Source organism: Lobosporangium transversale (assembly GCF_002105155.1).
Source record: "Lobosporangium transversale strain NRRL 3116 chromosome Unknown BCR41scaffold_15, whole genome shotgun sequence".
NCBI lineage: Eukaryota > Fungi > Mortierellomycota > Mortierellomycetes > Mortierellales > Mortierellaceae > Lobosporangium > Lobosporangium transversale.
This window is the reverse complement of record NW_019028993.1, coordinates 159,888-177,865: the sequence shown is the minus strand read 5'-3', so window position 1 is coordinate 177,865 and position 17,978 is coordinate 159,888. Positions and strand designations below refer to the sequence as shown.

The 17,978-nt window shown below is 41.3% G+C and overlaps 6 protein-coding genes across 6 annotated transcripts; 4 read left to right on the top strand and 2 right to left on the bottom strand.

Annotated features, from left to right (window-relative positions):
- Positions 1 to 791: 791 nt before the first annotated feature.
- BCR41DRAFT_421512 (hypothetical protein) lies at positions 792 to 2,118 on the top strand. Its single transcript, XM_022030036.1, has 3 exons — positions 792 to 1,544; positions 1,691 to 1,751; positions 1,868 to 2,118. The coding sequence occupies exons 1-3, from the start codon at positions 984 to 986 to the stop codon at positions 2,062 to 2,064; spliced, it is 819 nt and encodes a 272-aa protein (XP_021882047.1). The 5' UTR covers positions 792 to 983; the 3' UTR covers positions 2,065 to 2,118.
- Positions 2,119 to 2,381: 263 nt separating this feature from the next.
- On the bottom strand, positions 2,382 to 5,851 carry BCR41DRAFT_335540 (minichromosome maintenance protein 3; the record flags this gene model as incomplete). Its single annotated transcript, XM_022021988.1, has 8 exons — positions 5,707 to 5,851; positions 5,496 to 5,608; positions 5,171 to 5,376; positions 4,679 to 5,051; positions 4,274 to 4,522; positions 3,641 to 4,173; positions 3,229 to 3,509; positions 2,382 to 3,092 (listed from the first exon to the last, which is right to left on the bottom strand). The coding sequence occupies exons 1-8, from the start codon at positions 5,776 to 5,778 to the stop codon at positions 2,382 to 2,384; spliced, it is 2,538 nt and encodes an 845-aa protein (XP_021882046.1). The 5' UTR covers positions 5,779 to 5,851.
- Positions 5,852 to 6,709: 858 nt separating this feature from the next.
- BCR41DRAFT_421510 (hypothetical protein) lies at positions 6,710 to 9,449 on the top strand. The gene is made up of 3 exons (XM_022030035.1): positions 6,710 to 7,394; positions 7,586 to 7,825; positions 7,980 to 9,449. Exons 1-3 carry the CDS (start codon positions 6,834 to 6,836, stop codon positions 9,429 to 9,431), a joined length of 2,253 nt encoding a protein of 750 aa, XP_021882045.1. The 5' UTR covers positions 6,710 to 6,833; the 3' UTR covers positions 9,432 to 9,449.
- Positions 9,450 to 11,049: 1,600 nt separating this feature from the next.
- On the top strand, positions 11,050 to 13,392 carry BCR41DRAFT_395490 (hypothetical protein; the record flags this gene model as incomplete). The annotated part of the gene is made up of 1 exon (XM_022028736.1): positions 11,050 to 13,392. One exon carries the CDS (start codon positions 11,050 to 11,052, stop codon positions 13,390 to 13,392), a length of 2,343 nt encoding a protein of 780 aa, XP_021882044.1.
- A 441-nt stretch (positions 13,393 to 13,833) lies between these two features.
- BCR41DRAFT_385931 (hypothetical protein) lies at positions 13,834 to 14,985 on the bottom strand (the record flags this gene model as incomplete). Its single annotated transcript, XM_022027734.1, has 2 exons — positions 14,651 to 14,985; positions 13,834 to 14,571 (listed from the first exon to the last, which is right to left on the bottom strand). Coding segments are annotated over exons 1-2 (1,068 nt in total), but the record flags the coding sequence as incomplete, so codon positions are not given.
- A 250-nt stretch (positions 14,986 to 15,235) lies between these two features.
- BCR41DRAFT_395488 (hypothetical protein) lies at positions 15,236 to 15,610 on the top strand (the record flags this gene model as incomplete). The annotated part of the gene is made up of 1 exon (XM_022028735.1): positions 15,236 to 15,610. One exon carries the CDS (start codon positions 15,236 to 15,238, stop codon positions 15,608 to 15,610), a length of 375 nt encoding a protein of 124 aa, XP_021882042.1.
- Between the last annotated feature and the right edge of the window lie 2,368 nt (positions 15,611 to 17,978).

The following is a 17,978-nucleotide window of genomic DNA, read 5'->3' as shown; positions in this document are numbered from 1 at the left end:
GGTAAACCTTGGCGATGGTCACTGTCATGCACTTGACTGAAGATTACCTTGGGCCTGGATGCCACTGATGGCGTCGATACAATCTGACTATTTCCCTCATTATAATTGGGTGAGGAACGTGTTCAACTATAGCTCCAAGCTCAACAAGGAGCTTCCTACTGGCCTTATTCACCTCAAATAAACGTTCAATGCACGCGTTGGCAGCATGGAGAGTGGTTTTCAGCGTGCTCCCTCTACAGTCTCTCACATCCGAACGGGGGCAGCTTGGGATCCTATTACCAAAAAGTGTCCTCATCAGAGACATCCCTTACAAGGGGTATGAATACGCTCAGCTGAAAATGAGACGACAACAAAGCACTGGCACCCAACGGATATAGGGAACACCTCAAGGTAATAGATAAATAAATAAAATCCTAAATGCACTTTTAGATCATATTCACCGCCAAACCCACATATCTACGTAGGGATCGCACTCATCATCATTAACGTAACAGAGGCATAGGGTAAAAAGGGTGCTTGAAGCATTTAACTTAACATACTGACCCATCTTCCCTTCGCGTTTTGTGGCAAACACAGTCAACCAGGACATGCATATCCGAGCATACATCCAAGCAGTTCATTAGCAGATTTTAGAGTAGCGATATCGAACAAAGAATGGGATTTAACAGAGGCAGTGCACAGCCTTACCTAATATGGAGGTGCCCAGAGCCAACCGCACACAAATAATTCATTGCAATGGCTTAGACAGTAATCTCTTAAAACTGACAAGTTGCAGTAGCCAATCAATCCTCCAGCCAAAGTGAACAATCAACAACTGCCACCACACGTTTTCTTTTCGATTCACCTTCGCCCAATCATTGTTCCATCTTGACACTTCTGTTTGTGCTCATCTCATCACTCATCACTCATCACTCATCACACCACTTTCATTCTCCCCTCCTTTTTCTCTTTCTTTTTTCTTTTTCCTTTGCAAAACAACAACAATGCTCGCTCAACGACGCTTGGTGGCTACAGCGCAGTTTATGGTCAAGACCTCTCCTTTGGGAACTGGAGCGCAGCAGCCATTGAGGCGCCCCTATTCTGCCTCCACCCCTACCTCTATCTTTGGCTCGACCTTTCACTCAGCCCCTGCACAGTCAACTTGGATGCGGTCCTTGCTTCAGACTCGATCAATCTCGACGCCCCGATCAAATGGATCAACAGTTTTAGCTTCACCGAAACCTTTTGTAACAACAACAAAAGCAGGGACAGCAGTATCGCCATCATTAGTAGCAACTGCAAAAGCATTCACCGCGCAACGATCAAATGGAACATCATCACCATCGTCCTCTTCTTCATCATTCTTCTTTACAAGGAAATACACTTCTCCTTCTTCTTCATCTCCTTCGCCCTCAAACATGGCAGTCGCAACTGCTACAGCCACTACCAATGCAGCATCATCTACAGTCGTATCAAAAACTTTAAAGAAGCCGTTGTCATTTCATGAAGAGATGACTAAAGACCGTTTTAGCTTTAATTGGTGGAAGGAATGGACCATTATCATGGTAAAAAAAAAAAAAAAAAAAAAAAAAAAGATTTATTATCTCCCCTTACTAAAAGAACAAATAATTGTGTAACTGAAAAAAAAAAAAAAAGCATCTCATCTAATCTGATATCAATCTGCATGTTTGTTTCTTTTTACACGTTACAGGGTGTCTTTGCTGTTACGGGCAGCTCCACAGTTATAGTTGTCAGACCACTTCTCAATGATGGTAGGATTTGATAGCATTGCACGAAATATGATATATTTCAGCATACTTGTCAATCAAGCGCCCATTTATTCAATTTTCACTCAATTCTTTATTTTTTTTATTTTTTGGATGTCTAGTGTTCAAGCTGAAGGGTTCGATGAGAGAAGGTCCTTGGTCCTTCAGGATTGCCTATCTCTCCACCACTTTGCCTCTTTACAGTTGTGTTCTTCTTACAATTGCATCTCTTGTTGGTCGTCGTCCTTATTTCAAAATGGTGGTAATGAGAATGTGGGGGCGTTTTTTGCCAAAGAAGGTTATCCAGCGCTTTCAATAACTAATCACATACCTTGGCATACACGATGCAGTGACAAAATAACCAGCATTAAGCAAAAAAAAAAAAGAAAAAAAAAAAAAGACATAGACAAGTTATTATCTTCATCTACATCATTCAGTTCTTCATAGATAGAGAGATGATTCTTTTTATAGAGTTCCACTTTTAATGAAAAGAAAATAAAAAAGATGCTTTATATTTAGGTGATTAAATGTCTTTATAATGGAAGGAGTAGACCAAAACTCAAGTCTCTTGTATCAGCATAGGGTAGCAATATTCTTCTTTTTTCGATTTTTTTTTTTTTTTTTTTTTTTTTTTTTTTAAATCTTATAGATGACACCCTCGCTAAACATCAGCTTGTTATCGTCGTTCATCTTGTTCAGGATGGCTTTTGCCTCTGCTGGACCAAATAACTCGTCAATCTCAAGTCCACCGTTGACTGCTGCTAACAGTGTCTCAAACTCATGACTGTCATCCAAGCTACTCATGATCAGCCTATTTGTTCTTGCTTGGAACAACTCCTGTCTGCTAGGATGGATTGGACCTCCTGGCACATATTGTCCTGCACCAGATCCAGATCCAATAGAGGAGCTTTGTGCAGGCGTACTGGAAGATCCTTGAGAACGACGAGACAACCTACGCGTCGTCTGCAATTCCTCTTCAATTTCATAATCACCATCAATGTCCATCATCTGCATATCCTGCACCAAGGAAGCAGAGCCATGAACAGATGTTTTGCCCTTGGAGTTTTGACTTGCCCTGCCTTGTGATCTTCTCTGCGATGATCCTGGCTGTGGTTGTTGATCATCATCGTCGCTCTCATCGCTGTCAGATTCGCCAAAAGGTCTATCAAGTCGAACTCGCTTGCTACGAGACTTCTTCTTGGGCGCCTCCTTGAATAATGAGAACCTAAGAATGTCAATGGCGGCCACTGCGTCCTTATCCTGCACAAAGTTTGACAAACGCGCCTTAGCATGTGCTGTTGCAATACGAATAAGCGTCTCTAATGTACGGGCGGTAGCAGGGGCGACCTAAAAATTGATTTTTTTTTTTTTTTTTTTTTTTTTTAAAAAAAAGAAGTTGTTTATAAACTATGTTTGTTCTTTCTTTTTGGACAAATAGAACCTAACAGCCTGTAAGGGTATTGATCGTCAATAAATAGTATACCTTTTGATTGTCCTCATCCGCCTTGTTGCGGATTTCGGTATAGGCGTTCGAGATTTTGTCAGCGGCTGCCTGTGTAAGTGCAGGCTTAATCCTTGATTTGGCATATTGGATGTACTTTTTAAGGAAGGGCATCGATAAGATATTCTTTTGTGAGCTCTTACTCTGGATCCCTCCATGGATCAGCTCGTTATACTTTTCATAGACGGGCGCATCCTTCGCAGCATTCTCATCATCACCACCAACGTCCAAATTCTGAGAGCTAATATCGGGAATAGGGGCACCTATATTGATTTAATAAAAAGTAAATTAAAACGGTCACCATGCTTGGATATTGAAATATTTTGATATCAAGAGATCTTTTTTTTTTTTTTTTTTTTTTTTTTTTTTTTTTTCTTGACTCTAATAATCCTACCTTCCTCAACACCAGCGGGGACATAGCGATGCATTCGCAGAATGTGCTCCGAGATTTGCCTGTCGCGAACTTCATTGGGCTTGTCCGTGACTACAAACAACAAGTCGAAACGTGACAACAACGAGTCAGGCAGAGCGATGTTACGATGGGCTGGAATGGCCTCATCATATTGTCCGTAGATCGGATTGGCTGCAGCGATGACACTGCAGCGGGCATTCAGTGAAGTATGGATTCCAGCCTTGGCAATCGTGACAGTTTGTTGCTCCATGACTTCGTGAATAGCCACTCTGTCAATGTCTGACATCTTGTCAAACTCATCAATGCAGACAATACCCCTATCTGCCAAGACCATGGCTCCAGCCTCCAGTTTACGCTCTCCAGTCTCTTTGTCTGTGGTCACCGCTGCAGTCAAACCAACGCCTGATGATCCACGTCCAGTCGTGGCAATAGCCAGAGGAGCAGTGTTGAGAACAAATCGAAGGATTTGTGACTTTGCAGTAGAAGGATCGCCAACCATGAGGATATTGATATCTCTAAAGGAGGATATATAAAAGTGAGTAAGCATGAATTTTCAACCCGGCTGAAATAACTTTTTTTTTTTTTTTTTTTTTTTTTACTTTTCAAGTGACTTACCCTCTAATATGGGTGCCATTAGTCAAGTTCTTCTCCATGCCTCCAAGCAACATTAAAAATACGGCCTTTTTGATATATTCGTGCCCATAGATCGAAGGTGCAAGAGAATTGGACAAGATATCAAATGCCTTCTTCTTCTTTGCAATCATTTTGATATTCTGAATATCGGTGTCGGTGATAATTGGTTGGACGATTCCATTGCCAGCCTTTCCAGCAAACGTTGTGATATAGTTGGCGAGGATTACAGTTCTATAACATATTAAGATGTAAAAAAAAAAAAAAAAAAAAAAAAAAAAAATAGAGTTGGATATGGGTTAATAACACAAGATCTTGAAAAAAAAAAAAAAAAAAAAAAAAAAAAAAAGCACTTATTTCTATCCCTCAAACATGTTGCGCAATTCATACTTGAAAGTAGAGGATGTCGACTTTGCGTCTCTGCTTCCCAGAGTCCTGTAAACACCCACAACTTGGACTCTATCTCCGGGTTTCACCTTGTCCACCAGATCATCATCCAACAGTACATCAATGCTACGAGGCAATTGACCAGCAGGTGCGCGCTCGGGCATTTCCTGAATCGAGATACTCTGGTGGTCACGATAGGTAGACATGCCAAATTCTGTTTCCAAGGGATTGCCATCATCATCCTGCTGCAAATAAGAAGCTCCAGTAGGCAATTCGTTTGTCATCATGGTCCCATCAATGTATTTCTTCTCGTGAAAGTTTTCTGTTTTGGGACAATAATGAACACTGTGAACGACCTTGGGTCTGACCAATCCACCTACGGAATTGCAACGCAGGGAAATCATGGATGAGTTGGGGCATGATATCAACCTCCTTGCATACAAAGGCGGCAACCATAACAAAAAAAGAAATTTGCAAGCATGCTCATAGACTTACAGCGGGTAACGATACCCTCCAGACAAACAAGCTTTCCAAGATGTTTGGCACGCAATGTACGAGGGTTGACATGGTGGTCTCCGAAACTACCTTTGATTCCAATGTACAAAACTCTGTCACCACTAATATCGGGTTTAATAGTCTCTGCGATCTCCATTAATGCTTGCGTAAATGCCGGGATATATTCCATAGGTGAGTTCATCAACCTATTCATGGTCGCCGGACATTAGAAAAGACAGGGAGTTAAAAAAACGTAATGATACTTGATCAGTAGCAAGTAAAGAAATAAAAAATAAATAAAATATAAAATAAAATAAAAACGCACTTTGTGGTTTCCTCGATGCTGTGGTCTCTGAGACGGTCCAAGCTAACAACCAGACGCTTCGTGCCTGTTTCGAGCATGCTGCGGATCTCATTCTTGTACTCATTTACACCATGCTATGTTAATCAATTTTTTTTTTCCCTCTTTTCATTAGTTTGGGTTCATTTGGCGGCAAATGATAAAAAAAAAAAAAGTGAGAAAGCTTCTAACATACGTCGCTATCCAGAAAGTTAACAAATTGATTCACACGCTCTTTTGCGATCTCGTCTGCGATTCTAGCGGCCATGGCTGGATGAGTTGAAGAAGAAATGAGGGATGATGGAAAGCCCCACTATCGACTAGCCTTGGAATGACTTGCTCGACCTCGGTAAGACCTCCCCTTTCAGGGACGCGTTTTAATTTAAATTTTTGTTTATTGATAGAGAAAAGCCCTTAAGGAAAGGACTGTTTTTTTTTTTTTTTTTTTTTTAAGAAGAGGAGCGCATGCATTGATCCACAGAACGCGCAGACAAACAGAGACTCTAGAAGCATTTCAGATTTTGTCTTATCGATGGAAGCAAGACATGATTATTGAGAAAACAAACAGTGTTGTAAAATGTATAATATGATGCATGGATGGATTGAAGGTAAACCTTTTTTTTTTTTTTTTTTTTTTTTTTTTTTTTCATTTTACACTCGTAGTATATGACATCTGTGTGTACAAGTAAAGAAGACAAGGTCTACTACTGTACGACTGATCGAAGAGAACTCTCCAATGCACTGCCACATGGAATGTGGAAACTGTCAATTCATGAAAAAAAAAGGCTGCTGCCAATTCTTTGTAAGATATGCATGCACATCTTTTCTTTGAAAAGATTGTTTTTGAAAGGACCTGAAGGTTTTGTGTTTTAATGCATGAGCACCGGTTATATTACTAAAATGTCAAAAATATTGACATGGCATGCACATCTATTCAGCTGACTCTTTTTATGATTAATTTTAAAATACCATTTTTAATCGATCAGGAGTGTACATTTACACCATGAACCCATTCGAGGGGCAGTCTAGTCCTCTGTTTGTACCTTTGTAACTCAGTTCATCGCTCTCCATCATTCTTTCTCCATTCTTCTCTGTCTAATCCGTGCACATGCACATGCACATGCAAATGCTTATCCATTACAATCCTCCTTTGCAACTCCTGTGTCTCTGACGACCAACCCTTTTTTTTTTTTTTTTTTTTTTTTCCTCTTTTCCTTCTTCCATTTTCTATCCTCTCCTCATATTCTCAATACATACCACCGTTGTAATATAGTTCAATAGCACATCTCTCTTAGACAAACGTATCCAAATAGACAATCAACAATGGGTATCATTGATCCTCTCTGTGTTGCTTCTGATGGGGCCACGCTTTTCGCACTGATCCTCGAACCTCATACAAACACCAACATGCCATATTATTACGTTATCATCAAATCCAACAGCAACCCCTCCCCCAATCTTAACGATCTCCAATGGACCCCTGTCTCTGAAAGGAAGATTTCCACCTTGAGTCAATTAACAGGGGAGGCCAAGGCCAATGAATTTGTTTGTGCAGTAGACGGAGGACAATTTTCAATCCTCTCAACCCGTGGCAAACCTGTAACACTAGTTGCTGCTACATTCCGTAGTGGGCCAATTGGAATCCAGTATTCGCCTGTTGGTGGATATGACAACGCGAACCCTACCCTGGATGAATGGCGGGAGATGACTATAGGAGAGACTTACTATTGGAATAAGAGTTACGGCAGTCAACTTTTTTATTTCAAATCCTCTCTTGATGGGTCTCCGACACTAATGCATGTGACAGCTGATGGTCCCAATGGTACCCGTCTATCCAGATATTCGAATCCATCAATAGAACAGAATTCACAACCCTGGCACCTGGTGAGTTACTGGTTCTTTTTTTTTTTTTTTTTTTTTTCCTCTGCCTTACTTCTCTTCCTTTCTATTCCCACTTTTCTTCCTGCCTATACACCAAAACGACTAAAAAATGACAATAACGATATTCTATTCCCCGACAAATGTCACAATTTCACTGACCAAAAAAAGAATTGAACATCCCTTGATGTGTATAGCCAAACGATACTATTAGAGATGCCCAAACAGTCGGGGTCGCTCAGAATACGCTATTTATATTTAACAGCAATAACCTCGCAGGTACTATATCAGCTTTGACCCTCACCAACGCATCCGCTACCGATCTCCCATTGTCGAATGCAGTCATTCATGATGCATCCGCTGTTTTGAAAGGCTGCAGTACTTTTATGGGCACCAGAGTCTTGACATATGGAAGTGATATCGTCATTTTATGCAAGGTATGCGATATGCATTCCATATGTAGAGTATAAAGAGATAAAAAGGAAAAAAAAAGAAAAAAAAAAAAAAAAGCTTTGGATGTACGAAGTGATCATCTACTTTCCCCCCTTTCTTTTGGTAACTTACAATTTCCTATTGGTTGATTTTCAACAGAATCCTTCGTTAGGTTACAAAACTGATGTGTGGCATTTCAATGGAAAAGAGTTTAGTCAAATCGCTTCAGGGATTCAGGCAGCACCAGAACCCAGATCTATGGCCATTGTTGGACTATCTGCATCACCCCCCAACCCATTCATCTTTATGCATGATATATCAGGCGTCTACAGCATACCTTTAAGTGGCAGTCGGAAAGGAGAGTGGATCTCTGGATTATATAGAGTGAATATCTCAGGTTATGGGCCAGAATATCAAAATGATGAATCCGATAATGGCGGATCATCAGCCAATCGTATCGCCATCATCATTGCTATGCCTGCACTATTAGTAATCGGCATTGCATTGGGATGGATGCGTTTTTACTATAATCGAAAGCTTTCTGCGGAGAAAAGTAAATTGCAACAGTTATCACAAGGGCAGCAACAGCCGCAAAACCATGATGGATATCCACAGGAATATAAACATCAAACCAACAATCTCAACTGGGATGGAAAAGCGCCTGGGCCTCAAGGAGGGGAGTTGTATATGGAGCTAAAGTGCGATGGGCCTTTCACACCATGGTCAAGCACAGATCAACTACCCAGACATGTAGCAGCAGAGTCAACCTCAAGCCAAAAATCAGGAGGATCGAATGATTCGCCATCAATTACTGGGCTGCCATTATCACAGCCAAGGAAACAATATAGTCGATCACAATCGAGTTTTATGGCTATGCGTAAATGGCTTACTCCACCTCCTCGTTCCAAGTCATTCTCCACGACCTCCACCATATCAAACACGATTTCATCTGGAGTCAATGATCTGAACTCGAGCAGTTCCAAGCGAAAAGTTGGAAATGGTGAGACCTTGTCAACAAAGTGGTTTACATCAGATATGATTGAAGGCACATCATCATATAATTCCACGTCCACACTAGCAGGAGATAGCTACTCTGCTGCTAGTACACCAGTCTTTTCAACTCTCACGTCCGCCGCCCCTCCTATGAGCGTCATTACTATACCTTCATATTTTTCGCGGCCAAATACAGCAGGATCGGCAGCAGATTACGGATTTTTCTTACTCAGCGACCGACAAGTGCATAGCCCTCATGCGATCATAGAGGAAGGAACCCTTGCATCAGTAATACCAGCAACAACACTAATATCGACGTCAACTTCAATATCAACGTCAAAGTCACCATTAACCCAGGATGAATATCATGATACCCAAGCAGAAGAACGGCATGCGTATGCACAGTCAACTACTATACCGCCATCCCGACCTAGTACGCGTTCATATCCGGAAATGGACCCTGAGATGATACCCCCTACAATGCCCAATAGTCCACACGTAAACGTGCCGCCAATAGAGATCCAGTCTTGGTCATTGTCTGCATCTGCTTCTATCTCTGTCCCTGTTCCTGTGGACGACCAGAAACCAAAGGAAGATGAGGATCAAATTACAAAATAAATCCTAAAAATAATCAAGGCAAATCTTAATTCAAGAACCCAAAAAATTCATTTGTTGCATAAGAAAACTGTTGGACGATCTAGAGTGAGAGTTTATTGACTTCAAGCCAAAGATAAAGAGAGAAATAAGGTGTCATTGATTTGACTGTGTATGTACTGCAGAGATCTGAGCCTGAAGAGAAAGGGCGTGATGTTCCAATTTCCAGCACGTGCTGGAAGAAAACGAGCACAAACTTGTCGCTCATACAGTACAAACCTATTGCCCAAACAGCGCGAACCTCTGAGTCGCATTCAATTTTTTTAGATAGCGAAGACGACAAAGGAAGTCTTACGCTCATTATCCGTACCAGCGACCCTTTCCTGTAGGCTCGGTGCCATCCTGTCTGCAAAGCGGCAAGCCACGTATCATCGTTCCATAAATGGAAAGCGGGCTCTTTACTTTGTACAGTGGAATCTCGATAATTGTACACTTTTGTACAATTTTCGAATTTGCTATATTTCTCGGTTATTGATTGGCTAAGAAGCCCACAATTCATGAAAAACTATTCTAAAAATCCTCTGCTGATTCCTCTACTCCAGTTGAGTGTGGGTTTTTTAGAATACTTTTTTTTAAAAGAGTAAGGCTCTTAGCCAACCAATGGCCTAGAAATATATCAAATTTGAAATTTGTACAAAAGTGTACAATTATCGAGATTCCACTGTAGACAGGCTGGTCTCATTTCGAAATTTTTTGAGTGAGCGCTCAAAAAGGAAGTGTAATAATTTTTAGAATATGTGATTTAATTCAGTCGGCAGACCTCACGTACGTGTATTTTTTTTTTTTTTATCTATTGACATGAGAGTCCTTTCGAATTAACTTTTTTCTAATGAAAGTTGGTAGTCAAACATGGCAGTCAGTGGTATTTATTATATAATGTATACTCAGTCTACATAGCTTTGATCTGTAATTAGTAGATGTGATAGCAGCCGGTCAGAAGCATAGCCATTTTAGATGGCCTGATGGCAAAGTAAAAATAAAAGTATCCTCCAAAAATGCTTTCAATTGTTGCGTCCTGAGGTTGCTTGAGGCGCCCTGAGGTACTTCATAATACCGCAATATTTAATAGCGGCTCAATATTAGATCCTATCATGAAACAATTGTGCATATTTCACAGTACGCGTAGCCTCATGGCAAAGGTATACGACTAGCCTAGGAAAGCTGCTAATAAAAAACTAGATAAAAAACACCGAAAAGCAATAATGCCCTAGTCTCTAAAGCACTCGCAAGTATAACCAAGGAAGTTACGAATAGCGAAAGCAGGACCTAGTGTCAATGACACGCTATGTAACTGTTACGTCCTGGAGCTTGGGGTGCACCCAAAGGTTCCAATCTAGTTATATACATATACCTACAACATGAGCAGAATGGGCCTATGTTGTTCCCAAGGTAGACTTACGGATATTTGATGAACAAAAAAAGGAATAAATGCCTCATGGGAATGGTGTGTGGATCCACATCTCACCTCATCAAACTCCTCAGCAATAATACACACTCTATTCTCGCTTTCACCATCAAACATTTTATCCACAATAAAAGCATTCAAACACTTCCCACGATCTCTATCTGAACATCTTTTTCAATGTCCCATCAAAACCAAATGGCTCACTTCCAAGCTTACCAGCCTATCTATGCTGACTCTGAAGGCATTGTTCTTGGGCTACTAAATACAGTATTCAGACAAGGCCAACAAGGCTATATATCGCTTGTAGATTTCTTGCTAGTGCTTCTAACGAGTGAGAACACTGAGATAAAGAGACGAACAGGACTACTCCTTTTATCCAGGAAAATCCCTACCATTGTGTCGTTAATCTTCCAAAAGTGCAAGAATAAAAGAGGATTGTTGCTGCGAACAGAGGAATATTTTCATCGGGAAATAGTCGGCGAACTCGACACTCTGAGCAAATCGAAAGAGTTGCAGACTAGCCCAACACACACCCACTTGAATATATTTGACAACTTTTCCCTGAATCTATATTCTGAGTTGATGGTTCAACGGTCACCAATGCTGTCAAGGCTCCTACACTCAGTACTGGATGGAAAAGCTTTGGCTATTTCAACGATTGGCAGCATTATGACGAGATACACCAATTCCCGCTGCAATCTGTATCAAAAGGTTATGGGGACATACCTCTTCAGCAACGGAACCAGTCGTAAGACGATGGAAGCTTTATCTCACGCCGAACTTTCAGTGTCATACTCTACTGTCATGAGGATATTGCGACAACTAACTGTAAACGCATTGGCCGATGTCCGAGCTGTAGCCGCAAACAAAAGCTGGTACATTGTGTATGATAATTTGAACTTTCGCCGAGTTAAGCATGACCAGAGGTTAGACAACAGGGACAATTTTGTAAGCGGCACCACAGCCACCCTTATCCAGTGTGATCCTACTAATGGCGCGTTCAACCAAGGCTCATATGAACGGCTCTGCTTTAAGGACTTGATTATCAATCGAGATAATGATGCCCATTTCCAGGAGGTAGCTACTTATCATCTCATCAACGTGCTTAAGAGGCATTACGAGGCATTCAAGAGTCTCCAAAACGATGCTCCAGTCAAGAACTTACTTCCGGCCAAAAAATCCGAGACGTTTCCCTTGCCTTCGATGGATATCAATGAGTCAACTACGGAGGGCAACAAGGATGTTATTAACACAATCATCAACAACACCCTCCAACTTCCAAGAGAATGGTTCAACAGCGAAAGACATATAGTGGTCGCAGGAGATCAACTCACAATCAAAAACATTCGATCTCTGTTAAAGTATCGTCGGGACCATTATACACATTATAGCCGGCTAGAGTGGGTGATCCCCTTGATTCAATTGTTCCACTTACAAATGGTATTTGCTGCTACCATTCTACGTACATATTATGGGTCAATCACAACACCTGGATCACTTGCACATTTCGCGGAAAAGTTACGTCGAAAGAGGATAAGCTTGGAAAAGCTGGATTTCCATGCTGTCAACGAACTGATTCACCAAGTGTTCGAAGCTGTAGCATGGAGAGCATGGAGAGTGGTGATGAAGAGCAGCCGTGGAGAGTCATCAGCGGAATATGCTAGCAGGAAGGCAAACGAGATTTTTGAAAAATTTGTATGTGGAACTAACTCCTTCCTTAACGATAATAATAAGGTGTCATTTAATGGATCGCTGCTCTTCCGAGACATGATGCTTTATGTCGAATTATCCCATGCTATCAGGTCTGGCGACATTGGTCGAATCGAAGAGGTCATAAAGTGGCTGACTATAATGTTTCAAGCAGGCTGTACCAAAAACTACGCACATGAGCTTATCCATCTCCAATGTGGTCTCCAGTATGCATGGCCTAAAGAAACCAAGAATGCCATTATGTCGACGTGGCTAGTAAACACAAGCGGACGCCCAATGGGCTTTATCCCCGCCGACTTGTACCAAGAACACAACAATCTGCTAATAAAAGTTATTCATGCCGCCAAAGGACACAACGCGTCAATGGACTTCATTGCTAACTCCATATCAACCAACATTGAAGCATTCAAACGAACCTCAATTCTAATGGAAACAGAGTACAAAGTCGCCCGAAACCGAACATACCACAAGTCCGTCAAATTCATTGATGATGTGACGAGCGTTTTGGAGACACTAGAGGATATTAAACTATTCTCCAAGGAATCAAAGCCCACAGTTGAAGCCAAAACGAAGCGCTGCATAGACCGTTTCAATGATGGCGTTGCAGTACTTTCCGAGGGGAAACGTTTAGAGGCCATAAAGCAGAAAAACATGAGCCTTGATCACAATACCGAAAACTCACTGGATCCGTTTTCTCTTGAAGTTGATTTGACAGACGTAGACACCGACGAAATTGATCTCTTGACAGACCCTGCTGGGAATGAAGTCGGAGATTGTCCGATTTTTTGGGAAGATACCTTTGCAGAATAATACCTTTGTATATAGTATAATTAAATAAATATATATTTTTGGGTGCAGAAGTTCACTTCTATCGAGTATAGTTAATTGGTGTCTATAGCTCCTTCCATTCACATGTTTATTATATTTATGTGGATATATTTTGCTATTGATAATTTATGTGTTTGTTACTTGGTATTACTGATTATATTCTTCTTCTCTTATACAGCCTGCTTTCGTTCCTCGCCTTGCTTACAAGTCCTAAAAGGTGATCAAAGATGTTTTTGATGTCCAACCATGACTCTTCCCACTTAATATTCTTCATAACGGTATGATTAAGAGGCGATAGATGAAAAGATGATGACGCTGATGACGATTTTTGTAAACATTCTACAAAATGCCACTCACTCCCATCTGTTACGATTCCATACGTTGTAATGTCTTGTCCTTGGTCTGAATCTTTACTGCGCTTACATTTTCGGCCTGTGGTTTGCGATTCGAGTTGCATCATATTTTCTGCGACAGCCGCCTTGAAATCCTTATTTTGTACTTTCGTCACGCACAAAGAACAAAAAGCTTCATCATTCTTGGATTTAATACCGTACCACACCTTTCCTCGGCCAAGTCTTCCTCTAATTTCCTCTCCCGAACTGAGCTTTAAATCATCCGCGAATAATGTGACAGCATGGACAAGCATAGGTTCAACAATCTTCAACATTCCTTCATCACTATCAAGCAATGAGCACTTCTTCCTTGATTCGATTTCGTCTTGTAGTCGTTTAATCGCGTGGTCGTGCTCAGCCGTGCCTCCAGTATTGATGGGGATCCCTTCAAGTGGTTGTATTTCAGTCAAACTTGGGTCTGACGCGTCGGTAAATCCAAAGAAGCTGTTAACATCCTTCAGTGTGTAGTCAGAAAACGGTTTATCAGGGTAGCTGATCTCAACTAGAATATCCTGTGCTGAATTATAAATGACCTTTAAGGCCTGCTGAAGCAATTGATCTGTTGGGTTTTCTACTTCGAGAAGTTGGCCGTCACAATCCTTGTATTTGATGGTAATAATTTCTGAACCAAAGAGAAGATCAGGAAAGTTGCCTCTAATTTTCTCCTTTAACCTTTCCATGGTTGCTTTGTCCGTGTCTATAGTTGAGACAAACTTCTTGTTGTTAAATGACTCAAGAACAATATTGAATCTCCCGATACTTGAGCATACTAAATTAATAAAATTATGATGAGTAACCGGCCAATGTTTAAATGATTTCCACCATGACTATCAATACTCAATACTAACCTTTCTTCGGCGGCTGGACGAGAACACGAATCGTTTCTCCTGATGCTTCTTTTCCAAACGCTTCAGAAAGTGTTGATGTAGGTAAAAGCCTCTTTTTGCTTGGGACATTATCGAGAACGATTGGAGTATCATCAGCATCTTGGAAGATTGGTATCGAGACTTGCCAGAGGGCAAGCGTGTTAGCAGCAACATTGTCAAATTCAGGTGCTTTCTTTTTCTTGAGCTCATCCCTGAGAGCATTCACTGTGAGGTTTGAAGGGAGCTCAATGGAAAAGGCGTTGTAAAGGCTTTCGCCTTCCTTGACGCAAAACAGTGTTAGTGGAGTAGTCATAATGTGTAAAGATGTAACGAAGCAAGAGTTTTAATCAACAAAGAGAAGGGAGCCATGTCCATCAACCTAGAAATTCTAGAACGTTTTTCAAAAGCCACATTTTTTTTTTTTTTTTTTGACGCCAAAGCTCGGGTCACAAAAACCACATCGATTTGTAATCCATTGCGAGCGACACCCAACAATTTGTAATGCAGTAGGCCAAACATGCAGAATTCAACTCTTTATCTTCCTCATTCTCACCTTTTCATTCCATTATGGCTACTCAGCTAACACTGTATTGTGTCAAGGAAGGCGAAAGCCTTTACGACGCCTTCCCTATCGAGCTCTCTTCAAACCTCAAAGTGGATGCGCTCAGGGATGAGCTCAAGAAAAAGAAAGCACCTGAATTTGACAATGTTGCTGCTAACACGCTTGCCCTCTGGCAAGTCTCGATACCAATCTTCCAAGATGCTGATGATACTCCAATCGTTCTCGATAATGTCCCAAGCAAGAAGAGGCTTTTACCTACATCAACACTTTCTGAAGCGCTTGGAGAAGAAGAAGAAGCAAGAGAAACGATTTGCGTCATTTTCCATTCAACACGCAATGGTACTGATACAGTGGTCATCAAAAGTCATTCAATGAATTAGGAATTTCGACATTCTCATTCCTTTCTCCAATTTGATCTTGCTTGTCGCTAATGAAACTTACGTAGCGAGTTTGACCATCGACAACGTCACTCCTACTACAATGTCAATGAGCTCCTGTTGCTAATTGAAAATTTAGATGAATGCCAATTATTGGCATCTCATTGAATGACATTTGAAGAAAATCAGCAGCTTTGCTTTATTTGTTTTTTTTTTCTGTTCTTCAGTAATGTGTACGACCTCCTTTCATGCGATGTAGCTCCTCTACCCTTCGTGGCATACTTTCATATAGCTCATCAAGGAAGTCAGGTGGAATAGATGTCCAGATATCCTGTAGTCTTTCCCATAGTTCATCCAGATCCTTTGGTACCTTCTCATATCCCTTGAGCCGATGATCCATGTAGGCCCATACATTCTCGATAGGGTTGAGGTCAGGAGAATTTGGAGGCCACTCCAAAGTGGTAATGTGTGACTTAATTAAGAACTCTTTAACCATCCTACTCGTATGAACACTTGCATTGTCCTGCTGAAAAATTAACTTTTCAGGGTCCTGGCCATACCACTTCCATGAGCCGAGGACATAATCTTGTAGAACATCAACATACACTATCATGCAAAACTGATTCAATAATTCATTCCCATGTGCATTTCTTTTTTTCATTCCTCGAAACCGTATATGCATACAACACTCATACTTTGGTTTAATAAAGCTCCCGTCTTCTTCTACGTCATAGTGATGCGTTGTGACATTAGCTTGTCTCATTTGAATAGCTAATGACTTTTTTGTTCATTCAGGTCATTGAATCAGTTTCACATGTGCCCATTCGGTGGCCAAAGATCTTTATTCTTTTGTGAGCCATAACCTTACATCAATAAGTAGTATTCCAACCATGGGCATCACTGACAGCTTGGAGTCTCTTATGGATACCTATGATGAGTTTGCGGCAGAAGTCCACTGGGATCCTGTACCATTCAACCGATATTCGCTCCCATAGTTTATCACAGCTCTTAGCTCGCTCGGGATACCTAGAGAGCCGCCTATCCAATTCTGCCCACATGTGTTCAATAGGGTTGAGGTCAGGGGATTGTGCTGGCCACTCTAGAAGTGTACCTTCCTCTTCTGTCAGATGTACTGACTCCAAATACTTCCTAACAATCTTCGCCGTGTGCTTCGAGTCATTGTCGTGCTGAAAGACGATATCGCTTTTAGTTAGGCCCTAGTCATCAAGCGACATCTGTAGATCCTCCTGGAGTAGTTTGATGTAAAGTTGTGCGTCCATATTATTGTCAATCTTTGCAATGTATCCAGGTCAGTACCATGAGAAGCATGACCACACTTTAACATTACCACCCCCAAACTTGACAGTGCCTTGCACCGACCTGCGAGTGAGGCGTCCCGGATTGTCGTCCCAGATCCACTGCACGCCATCAGAGCAGATTCGGTTTATTTTCGATTCATCTGACCAAATAACCTTTTTCCAATCTTCCAGAGTCCATTCCTTATACTTTTTGATAAAATGCAAACGAGCTTTAATATGTCGTCGACGTAAAGCTGGCTTATGTACACGCCTCTTTGCTGTCAATCCTAACTCCTTGAGCCGTCGTCTAACGGTGGTCTCAGAAACAGCCGCTGGTATGAGCTGGTTGGCTCTGACGGTGGCCTCAACTGCAGACTTGAGTGTACCTCGTTTCATGTTCACCTTAAGATACTGCATGATACCTCTAGGTACTTTCCTTGGTCGACCGCCTTTATTGACTGGCATGTACTCCTTATTATGTGCATAGATCCTGGTGGCCGTCGCTATTGATATACCAACACTAGCAGCAGTTTCTCTAGTAGACATACCTCCCATCATTAACCTCCTGGCTTCGTTGACTTTCCTTTGTGGAGTGGGTCTCATATTCTGTGAAGGTATAGTTAAGAGAGAGTTAAGCAAGTGTTCATAAAGGAAAGAGAGAAAAGTCCTTTTACTTGCATTAAATGACGTCCAGCAGTTGTCATGGGCAACATTTTAGACCACATGTGAAACTGATTCAATGACCTGCATGAACAAAAAAGTCATTAGCTATTCAAATGAGACAAGCTAATGTCACAATGCATCACTACGACGTAGAAGAAGACGGGAGCTTTATTAAACCAAAGTATGAGTGTTGTATGCATATACGGTTTCGAGGAATGAAAAAAAGAAATGCACATGGGAATGAATTATTGAATCAGTTTTGCATGATAGTGTATAAAGAGGAATCAACTGTGGCAGGGATCCTGCAACCATCGCCTACACCATGATAAGTGATACAGCCCCACCACATAAGTTTGTTATGTGCTCCCCTTGATCTCTCTCTAACATCTCGATCTTCTAAAGTCCTGTGG